Below are 12,511 nucleotides of genomic sequence, written 5' to 3' on the forward strand. Positions count from 1 at the left end.
TGTTGGGATGACTTGCGAATTATGCTTTTGATGTAGACACAGGAAAAAAAAACAGGCTTTGATGCTCTCGTGTGCATTTGGTATGTCCGTTTAGTTTGTGTTGACGAACAGGGTTTGTCTGAGTGCCACCATTGTTGTCACTATCACTGCTCCTGCTGATTTTGTGTTTTGTTTATGTAAATCTGGAGGGATATGTGATATAACAAGCAGAACTGGGCCGACTTGAACTGACAACCCAGTAATGCTTCTTTCTCTCATTCAACAGAACTGAGTTGATCCTCTCCACCCTAAAATGAAATTCTAATAAAAAAACCCATTATTTTTGAATTTATAATGGTTTTTCAGTTGCACATATATATTAAACATAAAATGATCACTTATTTCAGGCCCACTATGAAAGAATCCCCCACATGAGACCCCCCCCACATTAGATCCAATGAAAAATACATAAATCCATGGACATTGTTTTATTATTATTATTTTTATTTTTTTGTTCTTTTGTTAAAAAAAAGGAAAAGAAGAATAAGGAGAAGGAATTTTTTTTCTTCTCTATTTTGCTTTTCTTCCTTTTCCTCCTATTTAATTAAAACTAAACGCTAAGGTGTTCTCTTGACCAACAAAAACTGTAATGGGACTCAGGGAGGACCATTCCTGCTAGGAGAGGGGAGGAAGATGGAAAACAAACTTTTCTAAAAGGGAAATTGGATTATACCTAGGAACAGTTGGAACCAAAAAGAAAACTCCTCTTCCTCTCATTCAGCAAAACTGGGCTGTCTTGAACTGACAACTGAGTAATGCTAAAAACCCTTCTTCCTCTCATTCAATAGAACTAACTTGAAAATTGGATCATATTTTTCTGCCTGATTTTTTTGTGGTTTATTTTTCTTGTACAAAGCTTCATTTATCATGTTGCTTGCTGAATATATGCTTAGAGAATGAACCTGAACCTAATCGTTGTTATTTATTTATTTTTTTCCGAATTGGAATGTGATTGACATTTATTTTCAGTAGAAGCCTTCTTTGTCAGAAATTTAATTTCTTCCTTCTTTTCGTCGTTGTCTTTTATCTTTCCTCCCTTCTTTCCTTCTTTAACTTTACGTCTTTTTAACGAGCTGCTGCTGCTGCTGAAAGAATCACGCCACAATTGGTTCTACTAAGAGATATTTTTCCCGCGAAAATTCAACAAGTGCACTAGAGAGCGGAGCGAAAGTCAGTTTTGGACAGAGATTCCACGAGGGTAACACGCAAGTTACGAGCTCTGGTCCTACTCAGACATTCAAGTCTTAAAAATAGTAAAAGTTATTTCATTGTTCATAGGAATGAATAATGAGTTTCAGTAAGAGTCGAATCAAGTTGGTTGACTCAAAAAGAAAAGAAAGAATCAATTCTAAAAAGAATTGATCTATAAACTTGACGCACGAGATGCGATTAAATGTCGGCGTGTGGAAACCGAAATGTCTTTCCATGTTGTAACCAGTGAGAATTTCATCTGACAAGAAGGACGAACGAAGGTTTTACCAAACAACATTGAGTTTTCAAATTCAAGGATTATTTTCAAAAGAACTTTCAAGGATTCTGTCACTGAAGTGAGGACAGATCGATTTGGAGTGGCGTGAAGAAAATATATATGTAAAACAAAAGGACTCACACATATATATAAAGATAAAAAAAGAAAGGTTAAAAAAAACGAAATCATTGTTTTACGCAGTAAGTTCTCTTATTCTAATTTTCTCTTATTTCTGTACTCTCTCTCTAGTGTTAATTAAGCCTTTAGTGCTTGCCATAAGGACATTTTTTGGCAGTCGAATTGGTGAACATATAAACTGTATTTTCTCTTGTAAATTGAACATATAAACTTTTTTCTCAATAATTGAACTTTGCAGCTTTGCTGCCTTCTTTCCCCAACCCTTATGCTTTCTTTTTCCCTCAATAAAATGTCAATATTTTTTTTATTCTTAAAAGTATTTCCTTGTCTTTATTTTTTCATGTCCTGATTTTTCTAGGCTTATTAACATGAACCACGTGGGATAACCTTCACGTGACTCAGTGAATAAATTTCCCGCATCTTTCATCAGAGCACAGTGTGTGGGGATTTAAGAAGAAAAATGCCGACTGATGTTAAACCAAGGTGTGATCAACCCTCAAACTCAACTAGAGATGAATTCTGAACTGAATAGGTTTTTTTTCTATTTGTGACCTTTTTGAGATATATGAATTCGAAAATGAGATTTTTTCTAATTTTTTTGGCAAACTATTTGAATCCTGGGACTTCGCAACTGCATCGGTCATACAAACTCTATAACTGTTGCATCCGACCTCTGATATGGCCTATCAGCAAGGTTGCAACATGAATGGGTTATACTTAACATAAGGGGGAGGGTTCCTTTACCTATTCTGTACTTTCACCCAACAATTTAATAGACAAAAGATACCATAAAAAATCATTTAAAAATGAAAAAGCAACTGGAAGTAACGTGGGAACACTAATCGTAAAGATAACCATTCAAACTACTGTTTCATAACGTTTTAGCCGACGTAAGCTCTGATCTTTTCCGATGCACATGAGAACATTAACAATCTACTCCTATAGATTAACTAAAGAAGGTTATCCCAAAGTTCCACATGTTTTTTAACTTCTGGTTTTTGCTGACCATTCTGCTTCATGATAAATGCCCTGAAAAAGTCCTTTCTGATTAACTTTTACCTGTTTTAAGATAAGCAAATGAACTTGGCTGTTTTTCAGAATAACATATTTTAAAACTAGTAAACATTAACCAGAATGGACTTTTCTAGTGCCTTCATCATGAAGCAGGACGGTCAGCAGAAATCGGAATTAAAAAAAGCATGCAGAATTTGAGGATAACCATAATCGGTTTAGTTTGAAATTAGGTAATAGTTCCCAAGTTTGAAAGATGAATTTAAAGCTGGTCGGAGGCTACATTAGCCAAAACATTATGAACATAACACGCAGGAGATTAGAAAGTGGATCTTGGTTTTACCTTTGGTAGCGTTGTAATCTCGCTTTCTTTATTTTGCTGTTTAGTCTGCACATTCTCTGTGCGTCTTTTCTGACAAAGGGGAAAGAATTGCTGTTTCTTGGTTAATCTATTCTATCTAATACTTATTGTTGGCAAGTTGTTGACCTTGAAGTAGTATTTTTTAGCTCCTTACACCAAGTGACATTAGGCCTTGTTTGGAGCCATTTCCATAATCCCACCCCCACCCCACCCCAAAAAAACAAGATTAGAATAGTAGTCGGGAATACATGTTCATTTAGTTTTTATGAAAAGAAAACTAAAAAGAAAAGCAAAAACAAGTTCCTGACGTGATTATCTGCCCTTGTCGACAAAAATGTGAAGATTTGTCACTTTTTTCGACGCCATTTTATCTTGTTTCTATATTTGTATAATTTAAAAGACGTTGTTTTCCGTTGTTGCATTTATAATCGAACCATTTTTATTTAGATTATTTTTAATTCTAAGCCCAAGCCGATGGGCGACAACAAAAAGAAGAGCTCGGCAACCACGCCAACAACAGAGGTAAGTGTTTATCAAATCTATATGATTCAAAACGAGAATAAAATTCCTTTCTTGTAGTTGTCCAATACGGTTCACCACAAAATTAGATATTTTTGTATTCATAAACCTTTAAAAACAAAATCAGAACTTTTAAATTGAAAATATATTCATTGATTATATTTTGAAATATTAAAATTTATCATTTAATTTCTTTATTTTATTTTATGAGTGAAGAAAAAATACGTAAATCAAAATTTCGATTTGTGTATGTTTTCAGCATCACAAATTCTGTTTTTAAAAATTATTAAAAAAAGTTACGCAAAGAAAATGTTTTTTTCAACTATTTTCTAAATTTTGCTTAAGTAAATGTTTATTTATTTATTTATTTTTTGTCTTTTTAACAAATACACATAGAATTAATTTCGTATAAATCTTTAAACATCTTGACTCCACGAATGTTTTTACTATGAGATAGTGTACAGTTTCAGCGTCTGAAATTATTTTTACCGAAAAAAATATCATTCAATTTCTAGTTAAAAAATTTAATTGTAATTTAAAATGTGACTAAAAACACGTATAAATATTTAATATCGATCCCTTTTTTTCCCCCAGAGTATCTTGTTTTGCTGACTTTAATGGTGATTTTCCATAATTAACAAACAAAAAAGGGGCGAAAAAAAAAAAAAATACACAGTAAATAAATGTTACCAAAAGCAGAAGTTACTCTTCTACCTACCTGGATTTTTTTGTGTGGTTTAACTTATTTTAATGTTCTTTTTAATTAAAAAATAAAGATAGTGTTAGAATGAAAAACAAAATAGTGGTCAAATTCGAGCCTCGATAATCGCCGAAAAATCGAAAATTAAAGAAAACACAGATAGAACATAACATTTTCGCACGATTGGTGACATTTATTAGATGTGTTTCTGTCAGTATTTAATTTTCGATATTTGAGCAATTATCAAGGCTCGATTCTTGAGTAACACAAACCCTAACCTTTTAGCAACACATTCAAAGATGGACGATAAATCAAAATGTAAAAACTTGGTAGAAAAAAATATGTGAAAATATCAAGTTGTATCGGTATTAAATTAAATCTTCATTTTTTTTTTTTTTTTTTTTTAATACTTGTAAAGCAGTATAAAAACACAATTGTCTAAGAATCACGATTTAAAACGCAAAAAAAAGCATTTGTGACCCTGAAAACGTAAACTGATTCGATATTTTAATTTTCCGATTTTTTAATGACAGAAATAAATAAATAAAATAAAATAAACATTGGTTGATTAAAAGTCATTTTTAACTTATGTAAAAAAAAAAAAAAAATCGCAAAATGTTTTTATTTTAACAAAAATCGAGAGGTTTTAATTTAAAACATAAACTTATTTATTGCTTTATTTTTGAATGCATCGTTTTTATTTTGCTTCCAGTTAGACAAAATGTATAAAAGGCTATTTATGAATACGTTCGTTCTCTCGATTTTAAACTGGATTTTATTTCATTTGATTCCATTTTTTATTAAAGTTTTAGGTTTGGCCGAATTTAAACGATTTCTCGTTTGTTACTTACTTTTTTTTTCATTTCATTCCGTTTTTTTCTCTCAAATTAAGATTTAATTTTTAAATTTAGATTTAATTTTTGGTAAAAGTCAGGGTTTTATTGTTATTATTGAAAGGGGGGAAGGGGTACTTCTGCGGTTTACGAACCGTGCTGAAATAACATTATATAGAAACCCCATTCTTAACATACGTAATTAGAGCTTCTTCGTTAACTCTGTGCTTTCACCTAACAGTTTAATAAACAAAAACACCGTAAAAATTGAATTTAACTTGAAAATCCTATCTAAAAATAGTACGATTCGTAAACTGCAGAAGTACAAAAACAATTAGGTAAATATCCAGATATGCTACAACAAAACACCGACCACTCTAATTTGTTTTTGTTTAGAGGTAATTGAGGTCGCTGACAACGAATCTGATAATCAAACTTGGGGCAAATTTACCGTTTGCATGGTATTAACCCCTGAACCCACGAACTAGCAAACTGCCTTCTCACATGGCGTATCAATAAAAAAATTACGGACTGACATTTTTTAATGACTTACAATTAAAGAAAAGTACAACAAATTGGGGATTTTTTTTTTTTTCTCACGTAGTTTTTAATGCGGTTGCACCAAACATTTTTGTTTTTCGTTCTCTTTTTTTTTTTTTTTTGCGGGAGGGGGATTCAATTATAGAACTTATGTGGCTTAATAGGTGCTTCTGCAGTTTAGTTAACCGATTTTCCGTAAGTAACGCACCGACATTTACCAATTAGAACACCATTTAACATTTTTCGAAGATTTTACTGTGCGTTACTTTTTGAAAATTCTATGTTCCAAGGGGAAAAAAACACAAATTACCCCCCCCCCTCCTCCCCAACTTGGAGTGCTTTCCTTTTCTTGTTTTATTTCTTTTTCAGCTAATTTTAAATTTTCCACCCAAAAAGTGCTCTGGATATTTACCTTTGAAAATTAGGAAATTCTATGTTCTGGAAAAAAAAAAAAAAAGGTGCTCTTGCATAATTTGGCCTGAATTCTCGTGAATTCCCGTCAAGCATGGATCGGGCGAGACCGGCAATCATCGGTGTTAGCCGAGGAGCGTTGTTCAAATGTTGAAACGCTGACTCGACTTTTTATTTTATTTATTTAATTTTTTTTGTTATGTTTTTAGTAATTTTTAAAGTGATATTAAGGGGGGCGGGGGTGACTTTATTTTCTGATTAGTTACTTGTTTATTTATTATTATTTTTTTAATTTAATTTTTGGGAGTTTAATCAGCCCAATGAAAAAGCGCTATCTAAGCAGACGACATTCGAATTGGAAAAAAAGCGACTAAATCAAAAACAACAAAAAAAAAAAAAGAAAAACTGGCAAACATTTTCAAACTCACGAAACAGAAAAATGCCTGGCAAGAAATAAATCTATACATGTTAGAAAAAGAAATGAAAACATCGATGCTGACAATCTCATAATGTCAGAAGCAATTGCTGTTGTACGAGCCTTTTTCAAGTCTCACACAAAACACACATTCACATTTCAAGCTGTCATATACATACGCGCACACAAACATACGCGCCCACGTCCACACATGTACACATATTCACGTTCGCGTACATACACTCACATTCACGTGTATATACACACGCGAAAACGAACGCACACATGGACGACGTCACTTCCGCTTTCTAAGGAAATACACATGCGCAAAATACACTCTGGAAACGAGTATAAAACAAGGAGACAAGCTGTTTCTAATCCTCTTTTAGAACTAGCTCTCGGCTAGAGAGGTTGGGCTAACTAACCGCCTCCCTTTTGGGAGGCGCACGCTCGCGCGTCGTCAACACCCCTGCGACTATGTATGGGGCACGAGCTAAAGACTGTATGTATACATTCTCACTCTTTCTCTCTCCATCTACTACTGGTCACTAAGAACACCTTCGCGTAGTTGACTACTAACTGATGACAACTCTAATATCCTCTTCTTTGTCTACATGCTGGATTCTCATTTCCACTACAACACTCACTTCAATTCCCACGTGCGAACAAACGATAGTGACCCGAACTTGAGATGAAAACACATTTCCTTTTCTTGCTACAACACCAGTCCTGCAACGAACATTGGTTATATACGCGCGGACATGTTATAACTAAAACGCTCATTTCTTTCAACAGCAAATAAACGACGTTTATCTTATCCATTAATTGAGTCTTTGTTTCTTTCAATTCCATTCGTTTCATTATTCTTTTGTAACGGGATTGGGGTATTTATATATCCTAGTCCCCTACAGTGTAGGGGACTAGGATATATAAATACCCCAATCCCGTTACAAAAGTGTAGGGGCCCTACACTGTCCCCAAAAAATGAGGTGCAACAATTGTAAACACAAATCGTATGTAAAGGATGGTTTCTCCTGGAGATTTGACAGTGCCACCAAAAGAACTTGACTGAACAACAAAATCTTGAAAAAAAAAAAGAAAACTTCTACTTACACCTAACAATTATACGGTTAAAAAAATCTTTTCTTGGAGAGAAAACAAAAAAACTTTTTGTTGATAAATAGTTTGAAAAAAAAAAAAAAAAATTAAATACTAAAATGAAATAAACATATTCATTTTTCAACGTAGGTTTTTTTGTTATTTTTAATTATTTGCATTTGTATTTTTTCTGTTTTTTTTTTTCTCATTTTCATTTGTCTGCGTCTGTTACCGATGATTACCGGTCTCGCCTGACCCATGCTTGACGGGAATTCACGAGCATTCGGGTCAAATTATGCAAAAGTACAAAAAAAAAAATAAAATTAAACCCCCCCCACACACACACACACAACTTAGTGTGTTTTTCTTTTCTTGCTTTATTTCTTTTTCATCTTATTTCAAATTTTCCGCGGAAGATTTGTACGCCATGTGAGAAGGCAGTTTGCTTGTTGAAGCCGTCGTTTATGCTACAGCGCGCGCATGCGCGTAGCGTAAATGGAAGCTGCAAAATGGTGGAAAGTAGTTCGTGGGTTCAGGGGTTAATACCATGCAAACGGTAAATTTGCCCTAAGTTTGACTATCAAATTCGTTGTCGGCGACCTCAATTACCCACAAAAAAACAAATAAGAGTGGTCGGTGTTCTGTTGTAGCATATCTACTTTATCTATTTTTTTTTATTTTTAAACGAGAATTCTCTTTGTACGAACTAGATTCTCTTAAAATGACAAATTCTTCCATCCCATATTTAGAATTTGAAATTCACAGTTGTCCAATAAAAATTCTAGGTGAAACCAAAATTCACGATTTGTTCGTACAAATATCGAATATTTTTCTAATTCGCGATTACATATTTTATTTATTTGAAATAATTTACACGTTAAAAAAAGGTTTAATTTTTTGTTTTACTTTTATTTACAAAATGAGGAACTACTACTGCACTTCATCAGTTTGTATTTCATGCCATTCCCCATTTTTTTCGTTTTAGTATTGCATTGACTAATAATATTAATAATTTAAAAAACGAAAGCCTTTCACATTTTCAGTAATGGATTCTTCGTTATTTTTTAATTCTCAGAAAATCTTTGAGAAATCCTGTTCTCCATTGAGGAGCAAAAACAAACGTACAAGGTGGAAGCATTTCGCATCGCAACCATAAATTACTTCTTGATTGGCAGTTTAAAAGCTTCAAAATCACAAGATATCAGACATTTTTACTATAGACAAGAAAAAGTGATAAAAAAGTAAGAACAAGTGTATAACAAATAAATATTATTAAAGGCAAAATAAGTTACATGTTTACCTAGCTGGATAAGTTTTTTTTTTTTTTCTTTAGCTTATTTTAAAGCGTTCATTGAGTTCCAAAAAAAACAAATAGTGGCAAATGTTATGTAAGAACAAGAAAAAATGACCGACATGAGAGGATCACACCGATAATCGTTCAAAAATAGAAAATTAAACAATAATAGAGATCCACACAATAAATGTCACGGCGACATTTAACACGATATATGTGCAGCAAACGTTTGATTTATATTTAATAATACAATTGGGTTATTCCAGCCCAATTCATCCAGCCCCGACACACCCTCTCTTGGATTTTTTTCATATTTACACCATACAAACTTTGGGTTAAAACTAAGAGAAATCTGCAATTTCAGCCCAGTTGGATTTCAGGAACATATTTTTTTTCACAGTTGGTTTCGGCCTGGAAATCAAAAATTGCTATCTCATGACGTAGAATTTTCGACCTCCGGCGTTTTACAAAATTTGCATTTTTGTTGCAAAAAATAAAGCTCTGGAGCTAAATATTCACACATATAAGGTTTTGAGGGCAAGGAATCCAAAAATCATGGTTAGAAAGATGGCAAATGAGAGGAAGTACCTTATTTTTACCATTTTAGGTGGTGCCGCAGCACTTTTTTAGAGCTTGTTTGGGGCAATATTTTATTGAGAAAAAAACATAACTGTGGTGCTTTGCCAGACTTCTCCTTTGGATTTTTAAAGTGACAATGGGTTGGAAATTACAAAAATCAAATAAAACCTTTCGGCATATTTGACATTTCCAGACACTAAAGCCTCAAAATTGGCATTTTTATAAAAATTTAAGGATTTTTTGGTGAATTTGGCAACAATCTAATCTTAAGTTATGATCAATATCTAGAGCTGAAAAAAGACTTGGATCGACCCATTATAGCCCATTTTCATAATATAATGTCAAATTACATCATATAAAAGGATATGGACCCCTACTTCACAGTCAAAATGGACAAAAAATACCCATACCCTCAGATTTGGCTGTAATTTGCTGTGCAGATAGACAATATAGAAACTAAGAAATCCTGAAAATTTGAGCATCTAATTCCAAGCGGTTTCCGATTTAGAGCATTTTTTGTTTTCGTTTTTGCTGCATAATGTGGCGCCCGGGATAAATTTTGTGATGTCATTTCTTTGAATATTTTCTGATTGAAAGATCCTATGGCTCTGAAAATTTGCACAGGTAAGTATTTTGACCCAAGGAATCCAAAAATGGCATCAGATTTGCTAAAAAGTGAATCCTTATAGAGATATTAAGGGTTTTTGGATTTTTTACCCACATGCCCCAAAATCCAATAAAAAAGGGTGTGGCTGATATGGTAATGCATTTTTTTTTTCATATATTTTTTCTAGACACAATAAATTACCGCTGGACCAAAAATGTTAAAAAGTTCTTGTTCCGTTCACTCACAGTTTCTGTTGAAAGTCAGGTCTATTTTCGATGATAATGAAAAATATTCCCTTCCCTATTAGATGTAATAATTAATTTAGACATTTGCTAAACTGACATCATACCTTAATTTTGGAATAAATTTGCAAGTAAGCCAAAACGAGTCAAACGGATTTAGTGGCAAAGGCAAAAGATTATGATTGTTTGTTGGATGCAATGAAGGACAAACTTGAGAATAAAGAAATGAAAACCAGTGAGAGGATCCAGTTGATGACTTTAGCTCCGGAAAGTTGGTCTCGAAAAGAGGTGTCTGAATATTTCAATGTCTCTGAATATATAGTACGTGAAGCACGGCAACTGAAAAAGGATCGAGGTATTCTTTCATTGCCACAGAAAAAGAAGGGGAGAGGTCTCTCAAAAGAGGTTATCAATTCTGTCTTGGCTTTCTATGAGGACAATGAATTTTCACGGTTAATGCCTGGAGGGAAAGATTTTGTGAGCATTGGTAATAAAGTTCATGTCCAGAAACGGCTCCTATTATGCAATCTTAAGGAGCTTTATGTAGCTTACAAAGAAAGCTATCCTGAACACAAAATAGGTCTTTCAAAGTTCTGTGAGCTCCGTCCAAAATGGTGCGTCACCGTCTTGACATCAGGTTCTCATTCAGTTTGTGTTTGCACCCACCATCAAAATACCAAATTGCTTGTTGACTGCTTTGTTTCAACTGTCAAGACTCAGCTCAGAAGGAAAGCTGAAGAATCCAGAGATGAGAGTGCTGCTAATGTACCAACTGAAAATCCCAATTTTAATATCACTTACAAAGATTTGATGGCCTTGGTAGTTTGCGACACCAATAGTCTTGAATGTATGGTCCACCGTTGTCCTAAATGCCCAGGTTTCCCTGCTCTAGAGAAGTATATCAGAGATAAATTTACTGAATTGGAAATTGACAGTGAGATGTCATATAGTCAGTGGGAGAGTGTGGATAGGACAATGCTACGGACACAGATGGCTGATGTAGATTACTTCATAGAGATATTGGTATACAATGTTGATAATCTAACGACCCATTCCTTCACAGCAAAGAGCCAAGCGCAGTATCTAAATAGAGAAGAGAAGAAATAACTGAGACCGAATGTATACTTCTCTTGGACTTTGCGGAAAATTATCACTACGTGGTGCAAGATGAGATCCAGGGATATCACTGGAACAAAGACCAGTGTACCATACATCCAGTGGTAATTTATTACAAAGATAACAATGGTAAACTTCAACAGATCTCATTATGCATCATTTCAGATGACCTTGAGCATGACACCTGTTTTGTGCATGAACTGCAAAGAATGGTGATGTTGTACATCAAAGAGAAATTTCCCTGGATCAAGAGTGTAGAGTACTTCAGCGATGGCTGTGCTGCCCAATATAAAAACTTCAAAGCATTTATTAACCTTTGCCATCACTCATCAGATTTTGGAATTGATGCAACTTGGGCATTTTTTGCAACTAGCCATGGCAAATCACCCTGTGATGGAATTGGTGGGGCTGTCAAACGCAAAGTTCTCCGTGCCAGCTTGCAAAGGCCAATAAAAGACCAAATACTCACTTTTCATGCTGTTGCAGACTTTTGCAGATCATCGATCACTGGTATCATGTTTCTAAAGATCGACAAAGAAGACATGGTTTCAGTTCGAGAGAAACTTCAAATGAGATATAAACTGGGAGATACTGTGCCTGGTACAAGGAGCTGTCACTATTTCAAACCAACTTCTCAGTTTACTATTCAGGGCAAGCAACTGAGTGCTGACACAACGATCTTTATCGACCATTCTTTCCTGGACATGCCTACGCCGCTAGATGAAACTCTGGAGTTGCTCAAATGCAATGACTACATTACTTGCATTTTTGATGGGTATTGGTGGTTAGCATTGATTGAGAGTGTCAACAGGGAAGAGAAAGATCTTACTTGCAAATTCCTGCATCCACATGGACCATCACATCAATTCCACTGGCCAACTAATAGGGATAGAGGCTATATTCCACTAAGCAAGGTCGTTATGAGAGTGCAGACCCCAAGTATTTCAGTGAATGGTAGAACATATTTCATCACCAAGGAGGAGAAAAATAAGACTCAGAACTATTTTGACAGATTAAGTCGATAGTTGGAGTTATAACAAATGTCTGTTTTATATTTGTTTGACAGTTTTTCTTATGATAAACTAGATTATGCATCAGTCTTTTATTTTCGACTATTTTTTTGTCCATTTTGACTGTGAA

General features: G+C 34.1%; 1 protein-coding gene across 1 annotated transcript in view; it reads left to right on the top strand.

Annotated features, from left to right (window-relative positions):
* The first annotated feature begins 3,331 nt into the window (after window positions 1-3,331).
* The window catches only part of LOC145270512 (uncharacterized), a 75,823-nt gene continuing 66,643 nt past the window's right edge, over window positions 3,332-12,511 (top strand). The window contains exon 1 of the mRNA XM_080126169.1: window positions 3,332-3,539. Coding sequence (XP_079982295.1) covers window positions 3,492-3,539 — 48 coding nt within the window. The 5' untranslated portion in view covers window positions 3,332-3,491. The remainder of the gene's footprint in view (window positions 3,540-12,511) is intronic.

The sequence above is a fragment of the Euprymna scolopes genome, chromosome 4, assembly GCF_053919585.1.
Source record: "Euprymna scolopes isolate OS-2025 chromosome 4, ASM5391958v1, whole genome shotgun sequence".
In the NCBI taxonomy this organism is placed as follows: Eukaryota; Metazoa; Mollusca; class Cephalopoda; order Sepiida; family Sepiolidae; genus Euprymna; species Euprymna scolopes.